Raw genomic sequence first — 21891 nt, forward strand, 5'->3', positions numbered from 1 at the left:
AAAACCAGTCATGCTCAACTCTCTGACAACGGTGGTGGCAGTGGAAATGGATACAATCTCTACGCTCAAAAGGCACAACCGGACAGGGCATAGAAAGGGATAGGACGTAGGTGGGAATTTTGGTCAGCATGGAAATATTCAGCTGAAGGGGCTGCTTCCTGCTGAATAGTTATAGTTATTAAGTGGGATATGGACAAACAGACAGACACAAAATGCTGGAAGTCAGCAGGCCAGGCAGCATCTATGGAAATTAACAGATACTCGATGTTTCAAACAGAAACCCTTCTTTAGGACTCAAGCAGTCAGCATGAACAGGATGAGTTGAAGGGCCAGCCCTCGTGCCATACAGGGCAGCCTGACAGCGCAGTGGTTAGCACAATGCTCTACACTGCCAGTGACCCACGTTCAATTCCCGCTGCTGTCGAAAAGGAGTTTGTACGTTCTCTCTGTGACCACGTGGGTTTCCCCTGGGTGCTCCTGTTTCCTCCCACATTCCAAAGACGAAGGTTAGGGTGAGAGAGTTGTGGACATGTTACGTTGGCACCAGAAGCATGGCGACACTTGCGGGCACACCTTTGGACTGCGTTGGTTGTTGATGCAAACATTTCACTGTGTTTCAATGTACGTGTGACAGGTAAAGTTCATCTTTAAACTCTGAGAATGACATCCCGACACCCCAAAGGAGACAGTGCAGACAGTGCTATTGGACATTTTCATTTATTGCATGAGTGAAACAATTTAAAAAAATAAGTGATGCTTTGTTCAAGAAATGAAAAAAACCAAAAACTGGTTACAGTACGACAGGAAGGTGTTGATTCTGAGAGACAGAGAATGTGACAGACCACGGATTAAGCACTCAGAGTAAACTGGGTAAGCAGGGAATGAGGGGGCGAGGGGGAGGAGGTGCAGCACTATAGATCCTCAGCCCTGAGGTAAGCTCCTTAGGTCTGACAACAGCCTCACGTGGCCGGACGACAATGTCCCCAGTACGTGAAGGTCCTCAATACAAGGCAAATGCCCCTGGTAGGCCCAACGACCCTCTCAGCAAGCTGGGGGCTACACCTCTGGAGAGGTCCGAGCCTCTTTACTACTGCTCCCACCGAACCCCACTCCAGACCGACGGACGTTCCAACCTCTCCTTTGGTGTGCGGCAGCGAGAGCCAGGAGGGTGTGTAATGGCCCCACTTCGTGTCTCCTTCCCACCATCCTCCCCCTCAACCTCCCCTCATAAACTATCTCCTAATGGATATACCTGGCTTTTGCAAAACACGGAATGCTGGTCTGCTCCGGAGGGGGCACCTCGGGAGCGTTTTATTGCACTTAAGACAACCAAATAAATTAACGATTCTGCAATAAATTAACGTTAGTAAGATCACCTCACACGGATGGAAGGAGGGAACGAATTGGAACAGCACATCATGGCCACTCGATGGAATATTTTAGATTGGTCACCACCTTTGAACCACAGTCACTCAGTGTTTGGTTCAGACCAGACACACAGTATATCGATAATAGCAGGTAGAGCACAGCAAACCCTAACACTCAGTATATTCTGCATGGGATTAAAGTTAGTGCCTTCGTGTGTTTTTGTATTCCTCTGCCTGGTCCCAACAATCTATTTCTTCGAGCAACATCCCAAGATTTGTTTAAAAATATCATTCTGTGATGGAGAGGTGGGGAGGGGGCGGGGGGAAGTAGGAGGAGGGGGAGGGGGTTACTCAGAGGCAGGAAGTCCTTCACCGCTGGAGTGTGAGAGCCTCGGACACAATCTCGTCAGCTACAACAGAAAGGAAAGCCCACTTTAGAATCGTCAGTCTCTCCCCGACCCACCCATCCCAACATAGAATCGTCAGTCTCTCCCCGACCCACCCATCCCAACGTAGAATCGCCAGTCTCCCCTCTCCACAACCCACCCACCCCAACGTAGAATCGCCAGTCTCTCATCTCCACGACCCACCCACCCCAACGTAGAATCGCCAGTCTCCCCTCTCCACAACCCACCCATCCCAACGTAGAATCACCAGTCTCTCATCTCCCCCATGGGAGTTGATTCTTCCTATTCCCCTCCCCTCCTGCCCCTCCAACCTAACGTAGAACCATCAGTCCCTCATTTCCACAACCCACGCCCCTCCCCTCCTGTTCCTCCAATCCAACGAGAGTCTCCCCCACCCATCCTCCTCACACCCCCAACCCTGGGACAGTTCTTTCCCTCTCCTCCTCCAGCATTCAGACAGTGCCACCCTCAATTCCCTCCATGTTTGGGAATACAGTCACCCTCCCACCCCAAACCCCTCTCCTTATGGGAGAGACTCCCTGCCTTCCACCAACTCTTTCTGGCCTTGGGACAGGGTCATCAACGACCAACACAGTCCCAAGTGCTGTAAGTACAGACTGACAGCTGGTGTACAGATACAGGCAGACTGGTGATCACAGGCGGAGTCACACTTACTGCATGAACAGCAGTCCGGCACTATTCATCAGTGGCTGTCAGTCCTCTCACAGGTCCGTTCTGGATCATCTGCAGAGGAGGAGATGAGTCAGTACACACATCCCTGCAAGTCCCCACACACATCCACACCTCCGGTTCCCATTCCCACCACTACCCAGTCCCCCCCTCATCTCTTACATCAACTCTACTCTCCACACCTCCTATTCCCACCCCTGCCCAGTTCCCTCTCCCATCCCATCTCTCACATCAACTCCACCCTCCTCACCTCCCATTCTCACCACTACCCAGTCCCCCCTCACTTCCCACATTAACCCCACTTCCCATTCCAACCTCTCCCCAGTCTCCCCTCACCTCCATTCCCACCCCTACCCAGTCCCCTCTCCCATCCCATCTCTCACATCAACTCCACCCTCCTCTCCCATTTCCACCCCTTCCCACAGTCTCCCCCCATCTCTCACATCAACTCTACTCTCCTCACCTCCCATTCCTACCCACAGTCCCCCCCTCACCTCCCATATGAACCCCACCTCCCATTCCACCCACACCTCCCATCCCTCACATCAACTCCTTCCTCCCATTCCACCCCAAACCATGGGCTCTCCCCACCCCTTACATCAGCCCTCCCATTCCCACCCTCTGCCTGCAACTGGATGCTTGACCTCCTGACCAACAGATCACGATCAATAAGGAGAGAAAACACACACACACACACACAATCAATGCTGGAGGAGCTCAGCAGGAAGAAAACCTCCGTGGAAATGAATAAAAAGTCAAATTTGGAGCCGAGACCCTTCATCAGGACTGGAAAGGGGGGTGGGGGGGGTGGGGAGGAGTCAGAATAAGGTGGTGGGGGGAGGGGAGGAAGAAGTGATAGGTGAAACCAGGAAAAGGGGAGGGTGAAGCCCAGAGATGGGAAGTCGATTGGTGGAAGAGGTAAAGAGGGGGAATCTGACAGGAGAGGACAGAGTGTCAGGAAAACAGATTATTATCTGAAATGGTGGCCGATTAGGAAAAGGGGAGGTGCAACGAGACCTGGGTGTCATTATACACCAGTCATTGAAAGTGGGCATGCAGGTACAGCAGGCGGTGAAAAAGGCGAATGGTATGCTGGCATTTATAGCGAGAGGATTTGAGTACAGGAGCAGGGAGGTACTACTGCAGTTGTACAAGGCCTTGGTGAGACCACACCTGGAGTATTGTGTGCAGTTTTGGTCCCCTAATCTGAGGAAAGACATCCTTGTCATAGAGGGAGTACAAAGAAGGTTCACCAGATTGATTCCTGGGATGGCAGGACTTTCATATGATGAAAGACTGGATCAACTAGGCTGGAAATTAGAAGATTGAGGGGGGATCTTATTGAAACGTATAAAATCCTAAAGGGATTGGACAGGCTAGATGCAGGAAGATTGTTCCCGATGTTGGGGAAGTCCAGAACGAGGGGTCACAGTTTGAGGATAAAGGGGAAGCCTTTTAGGACCGAGATGAGGAAAAACTTCTTCACACAGAGAGTGGTGAATCTGTGGAATTCTCTGCCACAGGAAACAGTTGAGGCCAGTTCATTGGCTATATTTAAGAGGGAGTTAGATATGGCCCTTGTGGCTAAGGGGATCAGGGGGTATGGAGAGAAGGCTGGTACAGGGTTCTGAGTTGGATGATCAGCCATGATCATACTGAATGGCAGTGCAGGCTTGAAGGGCCAAATGGCCTACTCCTCACCTATTTTCTATATTTCTATGTCATGGGAGAAAGGGAAGGGGAGGAGCATCAGCAGGAAGTGGCAGGTAAGGAGATGAGGTGAAAGAGGGAAACAGGAATGGGGAAAGGTGAAGGGGGGAAGGGACAATTACCAGAAGTTTGGGAAATTGATGTTCCTGCAATCAGGTTGGAGGCTACCCAGAAGCGACACAAGGTGCTGTTCCTCCAACCTCAGTGTGACCACATCGTAGCAGTACAGGAGGCCATGGGAAGTAGAACTGAAATGGGTGGCCACCGGGAAATTCCACTTTTTGTGGGGGACGGAGTGAAGGTGCCCGTGAAGTGGTCTCCCAATCTAGGGTGGGTCTCACCGACATACAGGAAGCCACACCAGGAGCACTGGATACAGCAGATGACCCCAACGGACTCACAGGTGAAGTGTCACCTCACCTGGAAGGACTGTTTGGGGCCTTGGATGGTAGTGGGGGAGGTGCTGTAGCACTTATTCCATTTGCAAGGATAAGTACCAGTGGGAATGACAAGTGAACAAGGGAGTCACGTATGGAGAGATCCCCGCAAAAAGTGGAAAATTAATAGTGAGATGCAGCAACACCTCTGCCATAATTATCCTAAACACTGATGCTCCACAATGTTGTCCTCAGCCCTAGACTCTACTCCCTCTACACTGTTGGCAACAAGGCCAGATTCTGCTGACTGTCTACAAATTTGCAGATTACCCCACTGTAGTGGGCTATGTCTCAAATAATGAAGATTTAAAGTACAGGAAGGAGATGGAGAGAGCAGTGATATGTTGGCCAGATTTAGGAAAGAATTAGGCCATTTGGCCCATCGAGTCTGCTTCACCATTCCATCATGGCTGATCCAATTTTCCACTCAGCCCTAATCTCCTGCCTTCTCCCCGTATCGCTTCATGCCCTGACCAACCTCTGCCTTAATATACATAAAGGCTTGGCTAAAGACAGTCCTCATCTCTGTTCTAAAAGGATGCTCCTTTACCCTGAGGCTGCATCTTCTGGTCTTGGACTCTGCCACCATCCTCTCCACACCCACTATTGAGGCCTTTCACCATTTGATAGGTGTCAATGAGGTCAGCCCTCACTCTTCTGAGTTCCAGTGAATACAGGCCCAGAGCCATCAAACGCTTTTCACGTGACAAACTGTTCAAACCTGGAATCATTTTCATGACTCCTTTGAACCCTCTCCAGTTTCAGCACATCCTAAGGGGCCCAAAACTGCTCACAATACTCCAAGTGAGGCCTCACCAGTGCTTTATAAAGTCTCCACATTACACCCTTGCTTTTATATTCTAGAACTCTTGAAATGAATGCTAACATTGCATTTGCCTTCCTCACCATGGACTCAACCTACAAATCAACCTTTAGGGAATCTCACACAACGACTCCCAAGTCCCTTTGCACATCAGTTTTTTGGATTTTCTCTCCATTTAAAAATATAGTCAAACCTTTCATTTCTTCTACCAAATTGCATGTCCATACACTTTCCAACACTGTATTCCACTTGCCATTTCTTTGCCCATTCTCCTAATCTGTCTAAGTCCTTCTGTAGCCTATTTCTTCAAAACTATCCAACTATCTTCATATCGTCTGCAAATTTGGCCACAAAGCCATCAATTCCATCATCCAAATATAAAGTATAGCGTGAAGAGAATCAATCCTTACACAGACCCTGTGAAACTCCTATAGTTACCAGCAGCCAACCAGAAAAGGCTCCCTTTATTCCTAATCTTTGCTTCCTGCCAATCAGCCACTCTTTTATCCATGCCAGAATTATTCCTGTAATTCCATGGGCTCATAGCTTGTTAAGCAGCCTCATGTGGCATCCTATCAAAGGCATTCTAAAAATCCAAGTACATAACATCAACTGATTCTCCTTTGTCTATTCTGCTTGTTATTTCTTCAAAGAATTCCAACATATTTGTCAGGCAAGATATTTCCTTGAGGAAACCAAGCTGACTATGGCCTATTTTATCATGTGCATCCAAATACCCTGAAACCTCATCCTTAACAATCAACTCCAACATCTTCCCAACTACTGAGGTCAGACTAACTGGCTGATAGTTTCCTTTCTTCTGCCTACATCCCTTCTTGAAGAGTAGAGTGACATTTGCAATTTTCCAGTCTTCCAGAACCATTCAAGAATCTAGTGATTCTTGAAAGATCATTATTAATGACTCCACGATCTCTTCAACCACTTCTTCAGCACTTTGGTAGTAGAAATAAATGTGCCGACTATTTACTAAACGGGGAGAAAATCCAAAAATCTGAGATGCAAAGGGACTTGGGAGTCCTTCTGCAGAAGACCCTAAAGGTCTTCTGCAGAAGGACCCTAAAGGTTGAGTCAGTGGTGAGGAAGGCAAATGCAATGTTAGCATTCATTTCAACAGGTCTAGAATACAAGAGCAAGGATATGACGCTGAAGCTTTATAAGGCACTGGTGAGGCCTCACCTTGAGTTTTGTGAATAGTTTTGGGCCCCTCATCTTAGAAAAGATGTGCTGGCATTGGAGAGGGTCCAGAGGAGGTTCACAAGGATGATTCCAGGAATGAAAGGGTTATCATACGAGGAATGTTTGATGGCTCTGGGTCTGTACTCGCTGGAATATAGAAGGATGAGGGGGAATCTCATTGAATATTGAAAGGACTATACAGAATAGATGTGGAAAGGATGTTTCCCATGGTGGGGGAGTCTAGGACAACAAGGCACAGCCTCAGGATAGAGAGGCGTCCATTCAAAACAGAGATGCGGAGATACTTCTTTAGCAAGAGGGTGGTGAATTTGTGGAATTTGTTGCCATGTGCAGCAGTGGAGGCCAGGTCATTGGGTGTATTCATGGCAGAGATTGATAGGTTCTTGATTGGACATGGCATCAAAGTTTATGGGGAGAAGGCCAGGAAATGGGGAGGGAAAAAAAGGATCAACCATGATTGAATGGCGGAGCAGAATCGATGGACCAGATGGCCTAATTCTGCTCCTATATCTTATGGTCTTTCAGAACCCTGGGGTGTATACCATCTGGTCCAGGTGACTCATCAGACCTTTCAGTTTCCCAAGAACTCTCTCTCTAGTTATGGTAAATTCACACACTTCATGACCTGATACCAGGAAGTTCTAGCATACCGCTAGTGTCTTACACAGTGAAGACTGACGCAAAATACTTATTCAGTTTGTCTGCCATTTCGTTGTCCCCCACTACTAGCCCTCCAGCATCATTTTCTAGCAGTCCTATATAGACTCTTGCTTCTCTTTTATACTTTTTGTATCTGAAGAAACTTTGGTATCTAATCAACTCCTCAGCCTCCCGAATGATCTCGATTTCATCCAGTCCAGCTCCAACTCCTTAATGTGGATTGTTAAAAGCTGCAGTCATGACAGCAACCTCTCCCTCAATGTCAACAATACAACAGAGCTGGTCATTGACGTCAGGAAAGGGGGTTGGTGCAGAAGCTCCTGTCTACAAAGGTGTTGAGGTCAAGAGGGTTAGAGATGCAAATTCCCAGAAACTTGCATCATCAATAACCCATCCTGATCATCAGACATGGGAGCAGAATTAAGCCATTTGACCCATCGAGTTTGCTCTGCCGTTTCATCATGGCTGATTTATTATCCCTCTCAATCCCATTTTCCTGCAACCTTTGACACCTTGACTAATCAAGAACCTATCAACCTCTGCTTTAAATATATCCAATCACTTTGCTTCCACAGATGTCTGTGGCAATGAATTCAACAGATTCACCATCCTCTGGCTAACAAAATTCCTCATCTCTGTTCAAAAGGGACATCCTGTGGGCTGCAGTCCCAGACTCTCCCACTATAGGAAACATCGTCTCCATGTCCACTCTATCTCAGCCTTCAATATTAAGTGAGATTCTTCCCCCCCCACCCCCCATTTTTCTAAATTACAGCAAGTACAGGCCCAGAGCCATCAAATGCTCTTCATGTTAACCCTTTCATTCCCAGAGTCATTCTCATGACTCTCTAATGCCAGCACATCTTTTCTTAGATAAGGTGCCCAAAACTGCTCACAATACTTCATGCGGTCTGACCAGTGCCTTACAAAGCCTCAGCATCACATCACTGCTTTTATATTCTAGTCCTCTCAAAATGAATGCCAACATTGAATTTGCCTTCCTCACCACCGACTCAACCTTTAGGAAATCCTGCATGACGACTCCTAAATCGCCCTGGGCCTTTGATTTTTAAATGTTCTCCCCATTTAGAAAATAGTCTACGGCTTTATTCTTTCTACCAAAGTGCACGACCATATACTTCCCTACATTATATTCCATCTGCCACTTCTTTGCCCAATCTTCTGCCAGTCTTCTTGCTTCCTCAACACTATCTGCCCGTCCACCTTTCTTCATATTGGCCACAAAGCCATCAATTCCATCATGCAAATCGTTGACATACAACGTGAAGAGAAGCGGTCCCAACACCGACCCCACGGAACATTAGCATTCTCTGGGAGCCAACCAGAAAAGGACACCTTTATTCCCACTCTTTGCCTCCTGCCAGTCAGTTATTCTTCTATCCATGTTAGTATCTTTTCTACGTGGTCCAACCATGTAGACATCACGGCCAAAACAGCTCACCAATGCTTCTACTTTCTTGGGAAGCAAAAGAAATTCAGCAAGGTAGGGACATGTTCGGCACAGCTTTGTGGGCCAAAGGGCCTGTATTGTGCTGTAGGTTTTCTATGTTTCTATGTCCCGTCGACCCTTACTAATTCCTACTGAAAGCACCCTATCCGGATACATCACAGCTTGGTACAGCTCTGTCTGTGACCACAGGAAACTGCAGAGAGTTATGGACACAGCTCAGCACAAGACAGAAAACAAACTCCCCCTCCATGTCTATACCTCTCACTGCCTTGGTAAAGCACCCAGCACAATCAAAGACGTCACCCACCCCGGACTTTCTCTCTTCCCTCCCATCGGGAAGATACAAAAGCCCGAATGCATGTCCCACCAAGCTGAAGAACAGCTTCTACCCCACTGTTACTATGAATGGCTCCTAGTATGCTGAGATGGACTCTCGGCCCGAGTCTACCACACCTCGACTTTACACCTTAGTGCAATGCAGGTAGACAATTCCTCTATAACTGTAACCATAAGATATAGGAGCAGAATTAGGCCATTTGGCCCATCGAGTCTGCTGCCCCATTTTTTTCTCACTTTATACTGCATTCTGTTATTCTTTTACCTTGTTTTAGGTGACTGGATGAGCATCTCAGTGCATGTTTCAATAATAAACCAGTTCCTGTTCTGCTAAGCACCCCCCCCCCGCCACCTTAAAGGCAGTCAGTCCCACCACATGGTCCACACACACCAATGAATTCTCCACTCCACTTAAAGTTATGCCTCCCCCATATTAGCCATTTCTGCCCCTGGAAAAAGTCTCTGGCTGTCTACTCATTTGATGCTTATTACCTCTATCAAGTTACCTCTCATCTTCCTTCACTCCACAGAGTAAAGCCCTGGCTTGCTCAGCCTATCCTAAGACATGCTCTCTAATTCTGTCAGCGTCCCGGTAATCTCCTCTGCTAAAACTTCCACGTCGTTCCCATCATGTGACCAGAACTGACCACAACGACGGTGGGGAACAGGCTGATGTTCCATCTGGGGATGGGGGAAGGTAGCAAACAGGTGCTCAGGATGTGCCACGTGACCCAGGCTAACCCACCTCCTCGAGCTCCTTCTTGGTCTCTTCCTCCATCCGCCGGATATCGTCCATTGTCAGCTCAATCCACCGATCTATCCAGCAGAACAGCTGCCGGTGGAAGATTGTGAACAGTCGCCGTTCCTGCTGCTCACACAAAAACAACAGACGTTAGTCACACCGTGAGAGACAGGCACACAGCGCGAGGGAGAACCCCAGACACAGTCACACTGTGACAGACAAGGACACAGCGTGAGGGAGAACCCCAGACACAGTCACACCGTGAGAGACAGGCACACAGCACGCGGGAGAACCCCAGACACAGTCACACCGTGTGAGGGAGAAGACACGACAGTTAGTCACACTGCAAGAGACAGTCACGTAGTGCAAGGGATAGCCCCGGACAGTTAGTCACACCATGAGACAGACACAGCGCGAGGAACATCTCCAAACAGGCACACAGCACGAGGGAGAACTCTGGACACTAAATTCCACGCTGTGAACAACCAAGTCAGAGTCATAGAGCACCACAGCACAGAAACGGGCCCGTTGGGAACCCCTAGATTTGAGGGATATGGGGCATACGCAGGTAAATGGATCAGTCAGTATGGAGATGGGCTGAAGGGCCTGCTTCTGTACTGTAGAACCCTACCTAAAGGAAGACATTTCAAAGCTAGTAACTGGAAATAGCTTCAGGAGGATGCACCCGACACTCCAGCCCTCTAACCTCCCCGTCTGTTCACAACCACCATCCTGTCCCTGCCCGGTGTCCCCTGGCTCAGACACTCGCTCACCTTCTGGATGAAGTTCTCCACTTTATTCTGCAGACCCCACCACTTGAACTTCACGGTCACCAGCTTGTACGCACACATGTGCGGCCAATCTTTCCTCTTCGGCAGGTTTTTCTACAGGGGCAACAGAGAGCAGTGAGCGTCCAGTGATCCCAGAGGGGATGGGTCAGGCAGCAAGGTCAGTGTTTCGGGGGGCTGGGGGTGGGGGGTCAGGGGAATGGCTAATTCCAGGGAACACAACTTTAAGGTGCTTGGGAATGTCAGGGGCAGTTGTTTTTTTTTTAAACACATAATGGTGGGTGCATGGATTGCGCTGCTAGAGCTGGTGGTTGAGGAAGATACATTAGCATCATTTAATTGACTCTTAGGCGCATAGATAACAGAAAAATGGAGGGCTCTGTGGGAGGGAAGGGTTAGATTGATCCTTGAATAGGTTTAACGGTTGGCAATACATCGTGGGCTGAAGGGCCTGTACCGTGTTGTAATGTTTCCTACCCTGATTGCCTACATTGGAGGCAAAAATGAGAGACATCATATCTAGAATGCTGAAAGAATACTGGACTTCTTGAATTAGCGTACTGAGTGCAGGAACTGCGATGTCATGTTGAAGTTCTATAAGATGTTGGTGAGGCCGAATTTGAAGATTCTGCTCCGCTACCTACAGGAAAGATATCAATAAGATTGAAAGAGTACAGAGAAAATTTACAAGGATGTTGGTGGGTCTTGAGGACCTGAGTTATAGGGAAAGGTTGAAAAGGTTAGGACTTTATTCCTTGAAACGTAGAAGGTTGAGGGGAGATTTGATAGGGGTGTGCAAAATTATGCTGAGTATAGATAGGTAAATGTAAGCAGGCTTTTTTCACTGCGGTTACGTGAGACCAGAAGTGGAGGTTATGGATTAAGAATGAAAGGTGAAATGTTTAAGGGGAACATGCGGGGAAACCTTTTTCCCTCAGACGGTGGTGAGTGTGGAATGAGGTGCCGGGGAAGAGCTGGATGCAGGTTCAATTTCAACATTTAAGAGTTATTTGGTCATGTACATGGACGGGAGGGCTGTGGTCAAGTAACAGTTCAGCATGGATTAAATGGGACGAAGGGCCATTCTGTGCTGTGACTGACTCAGTGGTATCTGTGGAGGGAGGGAAAGGGTCCCAGGGTAGGGAGATGCACTGGAATCAAGGACGGAAGGTGATAGATGGCACCTGATGGAAATCTGGCGGTTTGATAAGACAATAGCACTGAAGGGCAGTGAAGGAGGTATTCTGTATCAAGACCTTATGGGTTCCTGCCCTGGGATGTACAGTACAGGAACTTTATTCTCATCTGTCAGCTCTCTTTCTCCTCTAAATTAGTGACACACTGGTTTCAACTCCAATGACTCGAAAAGGGATTGAACAGTCACATGGTCTGCACCTTCCAATTAGCATCCAGGAGGCCTCGACCCGTCTTGACGGATTTGAATATTGCTGGATCTTCCTCTGGTTTGTAATCCTGGAGAGAGAAAGGGACACTGTGAGGCCGGATAGTTGTATACATACATTAACTAGATCCAGCTGTGGCCCAAGAGGAAGCTTTTGCTCCCTGGAAACTGTGGTGGCTTCTACCTTGCTGTCTTCTCACTGCCACCATCAAGCAGGAGATTCAGGAGCCTTGTGTCCCACGCCACCAGGTTCATGAACAATTATGACTGTACATCCCTCAGGCTCCTGAACCAGCATGGTTAACTTCACTGACAACTCTGATCTGAGCTGACTCCAGAACCTATGGATTCACTTCCGATGACTCTACACCCACGTTCTCTGTACGTTTTTTATTTGCGCAGTTTGTCTTTTGCACATTAGTTCTTTCTCAGTCTTTATGTACAGTTCTTAATAAATTCTGTTGTATTTCTTAACGCATCTCAGGATAGTAGAAAGGGAACATATACATACTTTGATAAATTTATTTTGACTTTGACATACACTGATCCAGGTAACCCAGGAGTCTACCATCGTGTCCCTCGACACCAAGCCCGTGACCGGCTCATGTGGCTGTGATGTACACGTGCACAACTTGTCCAGCTGAGGTGAAGGTCAAGGGCAACCCCAGGACATGAAATGTGGAGAATATCACCATGATAATGCCACTGTAAGTGGTTAAGCTTCGTTCCCCTCCTCCTTCCCTTTCTGCCATGGTTTGCCATCGAAGTGGGGACATGTCCACACCAAAGGAGATGTCCCCCCGCCCCCCAAACCCGGATCAGGGTCACGTGAAGCCATGGGAGCAACTGGTGCATATCACAAGTCCCAGTTATGTGCCCACTGACACCAAGCAGACAATCTCTGAAGAGTATTGATAATGGCTGGGGTCACCCAGCTTCTAAAGACACTGACCAGAAGGTGGCAATGGCAAATCACTTCTGTAGAAAAAAAATTTGCCAAGAACAACAGTGGTCAAGACCATGATTGCCCATGTCATACGACACATCACACTGCAAATAAATGATATCTTTTCATCTCTTCACTTCTCACCTGCCCATCACCTCCCTCTGGTTCCCCTCCTTTCCTTTCTCTCATGGTCCAGCCTCCTCTCCCACCAGATTCCTCCCCCTTCAGCTCTTTACCTGTTCCACCCATCACCTGAGCTTCTTACTTCACCTCCGTCTCCACCCACCCACTTCCCCCCTCACCTGGTCTCACCTTTTACCTGTCGGCTTCTTACTTCACCTCCGTCTCCACCCACCCACTTCCCCCCTCACCTGGTCTCACCTTTTACCTGTTGGCTTCTTACTTCACCTCCGTCTCCACCCACCCATTTCCCTCGTCACCTGGTTTCACCCATCACCTGCCAGCTTCTTTCTTCACCTCCTTCACCCACCCACTTCAGTGATCAGTTTAGTTGGCCATTTCATTACTAATTTAATTGGTTCAGCTCAACATTGTGTTCCTGTATTGTACGGTTCTTGGTTCCATTCAGTCCTGAGGAAGAGTCTTGATCCGAAATGCCTACTCTTTATTGCCCTCCAAAGATGCCGCCTGAGCCGGAGTCCCTCCAGCACTATGTGTGAAAAATGTTCTGGTCACAGACAGCCATTTCTGCTGGAGATGCTGCTGGAAGTGAGAGCTGAAGGGCCATAACATCAAAACAATTACCAGCATCACTGCTGTGCTGCACAGTTGGAGAGCCAGACACCTCTCCCAGACCACCCACTCCCCTCCGCTCTCTCCACAGGCAGGCTTCTGCAAGGAAGCCCTCTACCAGCAGGGGGCGCCAGTGATGCAGGAGCAGCGAGATCTCACCCGCACTGCTGAGAGCCACTGGCTGGCTAGAAACACACAATTATTAGTACTTTCAAACATTTCAGCATCAGGTTTATCACTGATGTATGATGGAAAATGTGTTATTTTGTGGCAGTACAGTGCAATATAAAAAAAATTACTAGGTTACAATATTAAAAAAGGCAGGCAAATTAGTGAGGCTTCTTTTTCTTATCGTGTCCACAGACAGTCTATACATGGCCCAGCCTGAACTGGACACATTTTTGTGCCTTGTTGTTGAATTCGGCAAGATCTGCAACAGTACAGGGTTCCTCTAGCGATGGGCATTGCAGGAGATGTTGCATAGTTTGTGGCTCAGTTCCACATTCACAAGTTGTTAGGCTGGTTGTATATCCCCATTTGCTTAGTGACACCTTTGAATGACCTATACCAGTCCTAACTCTGCTAAGGCAGTGGTCCCCAACCACCGGGCCGCAAAGAGTGTGCTACCGGGCCACAAGGAAATGGTATGATTTGGCAATATGAAACAACGAGTCAGCTGCACCTTTCCTCATTCCCTGCCACGCCCACTGTTGAACTTGAACACACACAAGGTCATTACCCACTCAAAGTCAGTCAGTCATTAACCTACAACTACTCGATGAGTAAAAAAACAAACATCGCTTGAGAGTTTCTTTGGAAGAGGTGGTAGGGGACATAAAAGGACTAACGATGATAATGCAGAGACAACTGAGGCTGACAAAAGTCCCCTGTCTTCTAGTCATATTGTTGACTTATCACCTATATTCCGGTCGTGATTAACACCACACACCCACCCCCGGTCGGCCGGTCCGCAAGAATATTGTCAATATTAAACCGGTCCACAGTGCAAAAATAGTTGGGGACCCCTGACACCAGGCAGACAATCTCTAAAGAGAATTGATAATGACCGGGGTCACCCGTCTTATAAAGACACTGCCCAGAAGTTGGCAATGGCAAAACAGTTCTGTCGAAAAATTTGTCAGGTACATTGATGGTCCGTGATCTCCCTCATCATATGACACGGCACATAATGATGATGGCGAGTTCTCACTGACCATTTAGAAATCTGATGGTGGAGGGGAAGCCGTCCTAAGGCTCAGGCTGTGTCCTCAGGCTCCTGTAACTCTCCTTAATGGTAGTAATGCCCTGGGTGGCGAAGGTCCTTCATGAAGATCAGATTTTGAAGATGCCCTCAATGGGGGGAGGCTAGCGCCCATATGGAACCGAGTTTCCCCCTAGCTAAATCTGCAACTCCCAGAATGGATCTGTGCCAAAATCTCTCCGTTTCACAAATCACAGGCAGTGAGTAAATGGTTCACGAGCACTAGCCTCCTCGCCACAGGCCATCGTTGAAACTGATGCCTTGTGAAGGACCCTCAGCACCTTTGTCCCAATTCTACCAACAGGGAGAACAGCATTGGAACATATACACACTTTCATATTTCAGTTACTTTGAACTTTGACCCACATTGTGATTCAGAAACAGCTTTTCCCCCTCCGCCAAAATGACTCAACGGTCCATGAACACAGAAACATAGAAAACCTACAGCACAATACAGGCCCTTCGGCCCACACAGCTGTGCTGAACATGTCCTTACCTTAGAACTACCTAGACTTACCCATAGCCCTCTAGTTTTCTAAGCTCCATGTATCCATCCAGGAGTCTCTTAAAAGACTCTATCGTTTCCACCTCCGCTGCCGCCGGCAGCCCATCCCATGCACTCACCACTCTCTGCATAAAAAACTTGCCCCTGACATCTCCTCTGAACACTACCTCAACATTGCATCTTCCCTCGTGCTCCTCCACAGGAGAAGAGCTAGACTAAGCTCATATGTGAACAACTCACCCGAGCACCGATCTGGTCCCGGTCTGCGATATCTATATGAACTACCTCCACGTTTTTCCACGTATTGGGTTCCAGGCAGTGTACCTTTCAGGGTGAAGGAGAGACTGATTATCAGGGAGAGTCCAAGCAACTTCACAGACACAAGGTCAGTATAGAATGTGATAGTCGTCATTGTATAACACCAGGGTACGGTACCGGTGGGGACGGGTCTGTCACTGTACAACACCAGGGTACGGTACCGGTGGGGACAGGTCTGTCACTGTATAACACCAGGGTACAGTACCGGTGGGGACGGGTCTGTCACTGTATAACACCGGGGTACGGTACCGGTGGGGACAGGTCTGTCACTGTATAACACTGGGGTACGGTACCAGTGGGGACAGGTCTGTCACTGTATAACACTGGGGTACGGTACCGGTGGGGACAGGTCTGTCACTGTATAACACCGGGGTACGGTACCAGTGGGGACAGGTCTGTCACTGTATAACACTGGGGTACGGTACCAGTGGGGACGGGTCTGTCACTGTATAACACCGGGGTACGGTACCGGTGGGGACAGGTCTGTCACTGTATAACACTGGGGTACGGTACCAGTGGGGACAGGTCTGTCACAGTGTAACACCAGGGTACGGTACCAGTGGGGGCAGGTCTGTCAGTGTATAACACTGGGGTACGGTACCAGTGGGGACAGGTCTGTCACAGTGTAACACCAGGGTACGGTACCAGTGGGGACAGGTCTGTCACAGTGTAACACCAGGGTACGGTACCAGTGGGGGCAGGTCTGTCAGTGTATAACACCGGTGAGGACGGGTCTGTCTCTTTGTAACACTGGGATGAATTGTTAATTTTTGTTTGTTGCAAGTACTGAGACAGAACAAAAAGGTTTGGACTGCATACCACCCTGACAGATCAGTCAAAATACAGAGGCACAGAAAACAACATCACAGGTTTGGTTGTAGAGAAACTGCAGTCCAGGTCGGGGTGGGTGTGGGTCTGACTCACATTTTCTGTATTGCCCAGGTCAGGTTTGTGCCAAGTTTCGATTTTGAGCAGGAAATCATCCTTCATGTATTCGTTCTGTAACAGAGTGCAGAAGGGTTGTGCTTGGGATGATGTCACTAGTACAATTACAAACTCCCCACCCAACCAGAAAGCATTTTTGTGAGTACTGGTGGACTGGATGCAGTGGGGCTGAACTTCCCAGCTCCGGCCCTGGAACCCTAGCTCCCCCGACAGGAGTGTCGTTTCAGATCTGCCCACTACCTGCTGAGGTGGTAGGTCATGGGTGGGCTCAGTCCCACCTTACCCAACAGTGGCTAGGCCTTGTGGAGGCAGGTGCGAAGAATGACCAAAAGGCCATTCGGCCCTTCAACCCCGTGCTTACTCAGCTAAACTGGGTGCAGTAAGCCCACTGTCCTGTGATAGGGCTAGGGGTAAACCGGGGGATTGCTGGGCAGCACGGCTCAAAGGGCCGGAAGGGCCTGTTCCGTGCTGTATCCTAATAAATAAATAAATGGAGCTTCCAATTCCAGGGCAGCTGCTGGAAAGCACGGAGATACAAGAAACTGCAGGGGTTTGACCCTACATGTGGACAATGTGGACCAGCCCAGATGTTGCATGACCCACTCAGCAGCTGGGAAGACTGGCTCTGTGTGGGGGTAAACCCAGATTGACATCCTGAGATGGCAGACTGGCTTCTTCTCTCTGCCATAATCAAATCCCTCTCCACCTCCTCAACTGAACCGTTGCCCATCACTGGGAAATGTCGTCATGGTAACCCATTAGTCAAACCAAATCTCGTCCCTTCCACCATTTAGCCACAGCCGACTGGCGGCCAAACACTCACCGTGATGACTGGAGTCAGCAGAACAACATAGGAGAGAAGAGAGAGAGAGGGGTTAGCCATTGCCGACAACACCAGCAAGGATCACATAGAGCTGGGCTCCAGGACAGGAACACTGCAGCATGGACCACAGACACAGCAGCATTTCACATGCACATCTTGCCCCTCATTTTAAATATCTCAGTACACGGATGTCCCTGGTATTATGCTGTCATTAGGGGCTACATTCTTCAGAAAGATGTAATTTGCTATTTTGCGACAGCAGTACAGTGCAATCCATCAACTGGTCACACGGGTTTAATTGGGCAGTGTGGCGTTGTGCTCGGTTATCTTGCTGTGTGTCCAAATAAATAATAAAACAAAATACTATTAAGTCACAGTAAGAAATAAAAAAATAAATTAGTGAAAGAGAGCACGAAGTTGAGAGTCAGAGTTCATGGGTTCATTGTCCGCTCAGAAATGTGATAGTGGAGAAGCAGCTGTTACTAAAACGTTGAGTGTGTCTTCAGACTCCTGTACCTCTCCTCCTTGATGCTAGCAATGGGAAAAGGGTGAGGGGGGTCCTTAATGATGGCACTGGGTGGACAAACACTAAAGGGCATTGAAAGGGAAGTTTTTAAGAATAATTTGTCACCTTTCAAGCTTATTTTTGGGTCATCTAAAGTTGTGATTCCATATACACATTTGTTAGGACTGAAACTCTGACCCACTATCAGTGGATAGTTAGCATAACTTTTGTAAAGTAAACAAGAGTACTGGCACTTTATTGAGGGTGCGGTGAACTCTCCGAGACTTTGCTCACAGCCAAACAATGCTGGAACATTGCCAGGCTGGAGTTCATATCCACACTCACGTCACTCTCTGGACGCATTGCAGAGAGCGCCCTAACAAGCTGCTTCAGTGCTCGGGATGGAAATTGCACTGTGGTAGACAGGAAGGCTCTACAACTTGTAGTCAAAATTGCTCAACGTATTACCACACCAGCCTACCTGCCATCAACGACAGATATACAGAACAGTGCTGGAAAAAGGGCCAGTAACATCATGAAGGATCCCACCCAACCTGTTCATGGACTGTTTGTCCCACTCCCATCAGGGAGGAGGCTACGTAGCATCCACACCAGGACCACCAGACTCAAAAACTTTCCCCAAGCAGTAAGACTGATCAACATGTTCACTAATTCACTGCTCTACACACCCCCACCACCACTTTTATCATTTCCTGTCAGAGTCGCTATGCTGTGCCTAGTGTTACTTTATGGAATACAATCAACATATATAAACTATCTTATATGCTGTATTGGATCTTGAGAAACTGCTTTTTCCATTCACTTACATACTGGAAATGACATTAAACAGTCTTGAATTCAGTAGCACATTGAAGGAATAATGCTGCAGTCAGGCTTGGGTCTGTTTGTACAGACCAACGCTCTCTTTGGGAATTGATCCATTGGAACGGAGGCCTGTATTCCCAGGGGCAATGCCGTAAGGCTTTACAAATTCTCCATGTGACTGGCAGGTCACGAGGAGGTGGATCAGCGGTGGAAAGCGTGAGCAGCTTTAAGGTCGTCAGTGTCAACACCACTGACCCAATGTATCTGGGCCCAATATATTGATGCAATTATGAAAAAGGCACAACAGTGGCTAGATTTCATGAGGAGTTTGAGGAGATTTTGAATGCCATCAAAGACCCTTGCAAACTTCTACAGATGTACTGTGGAGAGCATTTTGACTGGTTGCTTGACAGTCTGGTATGGAGGGGCCACTGCTCGAAGGTTGTAAATTCAGCCAGCTCAGTCATGGGCACAACCCTCCACACCATCGAGGACAGCTTCAACAGGCCATGCATCCATCATGAAGGACCCCCACCACCCAGGACAAGCCCTCTTTGCATTGCTACCATCAAGGAGAAAGTATAGGAGCCTGAAGATGCACATTCTAGGAACAGCTTCTTCCCCTCTGCCATCAACAGTCCATGAACTATTTTGGTCTTTTTCTGCATATATATTCTCAATGTAATTGGAAGTAGTTTTTATGGCTGGCACCATACTGCAGCTGTGCTCCTGGTGTCACAGTGGCATAGTTAGTGAGACACTATTACTGCTCGGGGCGTCAGCGTTCAATTCCCACGTCCTCGGTGAGAAACTTTGTACATCCTTCCCACAAGCACATGGATTTCCGCCCACAGTCCAAAGTGAACTGCTTTGTAGGTTAATTGGTCATTGTAAATTGTCCGGTGATTAGGCCAATTGTCCTGTGAATTAATTGGTCATTATAAATTCTCCTGTGATTAGGCTCAGGGTAAACAGATGGGCTGTTGGACCAGCAGGCCCTGTTTTGCACTCTCTAAAATAAAATTAAATAACAAATTTCGCGACGTGTCAGTGATAGTGAACCTGATTCTGCTGCAGTGAGAAAAACCTGGTTGCCATTTTAAGGGATGCCAGCACTAAGGGATTAGGTAACTGCTGCCTGTGGAATCCAGTATAGCTGCTCCCTCTCCATACACTACAGTGTGGAAGTCATTCTGACTGCACTGAAATGAGAGACGGCACCATCGTATTTTAAAGTCCCTTTCCCACATTTAAAATCTTGAGCATTTATCAGCAGGCTTAATGAAATATTTACATAGCTCTGAAGTAATGCAGTGTGTGGTTTAACCATACTGCAGGGATCCAGTATCACCTCAGTGTCATAGCAATGTCACACACCACCAGCGCAGGAACAAGGCTGATAAATTAGAAAGGAATATCCAGCGTGCGATCTTTGTTACGGCTGCTCAGCTGCAGCATATTATACTTCTGAAAGTCGGCAAGGAGACATACACTTGTCTTTGAAACAAATACCTCATTTAATATGAGAAGCTGCAGCTCAGGTTATCGTGTGGAAGCTCCAGCCATGCGTTTTTTTAGTTGTGACATTCTGAAAGAGGCCACTTTCTGCAGGGAAAAGAGGAGCTCTGGGCGCCTGTACTTGCTGGAATGGGGGGGGGGGGGGGGTGTATCTTATTGAAACCTATTGAATACTGAAAGGCCTAGATGAGGGAGGGGTAATCCAACCTGGGGTCCACAGCATAAAAAAGGATGGGAACTCCTGGCCATGGATAGGACGTTTCCAATAGTGGGGGAGTCTAGGATCAGAGGGCACAGCTTCAGGACAGAGGGACGTCCCTTCAGAAAAGAGGGGAGGAACTTCTTTAGCCAGAGGTGGTGAATCTGTGGAATTCATTATCACAGATGGCTGTGGAAACCAAATCATTGGATATATTTAAAGCGGAGGTTGATTGGTTCTTGATCAGTCAGGGTATCAAAGGTTACAGGGAGAAGGGAGGAGAGCGGGGTTGAGAGGAATGATAAATCAGCCATGATGGAATGGCAGAGCAGACTCGATGGGCTGAATGATCTTATTTTGCTCCGATCTGAACTTTGGTCAACTTGCACCTCAGCCATCAGGTGATCGACATGCCTGAAGCAGTAAGAGCCGGAAACCTGCGAAACCGTCTTACTTTGAGAAAAGTCAAAAATAACAGGGCCAGCAGTCAGCACTCTGATTCGAGAACAGGGTCTGGCCGTCACCGGGGGGGCAGTGGTTCTCTATCACCACACACAAAATACAGGAGAAACTCAGCAGGTGAGGCAGCACCTATAAAGAGCAATAAGCAATCGATGCTTTGGGGCGAGACCCTTCACCAGGACTGGAAAGGAAGGGGGACGAAGCCAGAATAAGGAGGCGGGGGAGAGGAAGGAGAACAGGCTGGCAGATGATAGGTGAGACCAGGTGAGGAAGCTGGGTGGGTTGGGGAGGGAGATGAGGAAAGAAGCTGAGCGGGGAGAGGTGGAAGAGGTAAAGGTTGAGGAAGGAATCGAATAGGGGAGGAGAGCGGACCATGGAAGAAAGGGAAGTTGGAGGTGAACCAAAGGGAGGTGATGGGTTGGTGAGGAGAAGGAAAGGAGTGAGAGGGTTGCCAGTCTTCTCATTCTGGCTTCTGCCCCCTTCTTCTCCAATCATGACGAAGGGTTTCAGCCCAAGACATCCTCTCCATAGATACTATCTGGCCTACTGAGTTCCTCCCACATTCTGCGCATGTTGTTCTGGATTTCCAGCATCTGCAGAACTTCATCTTAATGCCTCACACATCCACTCTATCTGAATATATTCAGAACACTTGAATCTGAGTGACACTGTAAATAAAACACTGGTCTTGGGGAAAGTGAGCAGGAAAGTGTTGGATTGGATCCAGACTGTGAGGAGCCTGAACTGTGTTAGGGATCATTCGGGGGTGAGGAAATCGTG

General features: G+C 48.2%; 1 protein-coding gene across 1 annotated transcript in view; it reads right to left on the bottom strand.

The window, feature by feature from the left end:
* Window positions 1-1650: 1650 nt before the first annotated feature.
* Window positions 1651-21891, bottom strand: part of LOC134336686 (phosphatidylinositol transfer protein alpha isoform-like) — a 79350-nt gene continuing 59109 nt past the window's right edge. Inside the window, exons 5-12 of the mRNA XM_063031045.1 lie at window positions 17603-17610; window positions 16759-16833; window positions 15757-15840; window positions 12045-12122; window positions 10635-10745; window positions 9865-9987; window positions 2450-2518; window positions 1651-1777 (exon numbers count right to left, since the gene is read on the bottom strand). Of these exons, the coding sequence (XP_062887115.1) occupies window positions 2471-2518; window positions 9865-9987; window positions 10635-10745; window positions 12045-12122; window positions 15757-15840; window positions 16759-16833; window positions 17603-17610 (527 nt within the window). The 3' untranslated portion in view covers window positions 1651-1777; window positions 2450-2470. The remainder of the gene's footprint in view (window positions 1778-2449; window positions 2519-9864; window positions 9988-10634; window positions 10746-12044; window positions 12123-15756; window positions 15841-16758; window positions 16834-17602; window positions 17611-21891) is intronic.

This window comes from Mobula hypostoma, chromosome 23, assembly GCF_963921235.1.
Source record: "Mobula hypostoma chromosome 23, sMobHyp1.1, whole genome shotgun sequence".
Taxonomy (NCBI): Eukaryota; Metazoa; Chordata; class Chondrichthyes; order Myliobatiformes; family Myliobatidae; genus Mobula; species Mobula hypostoma.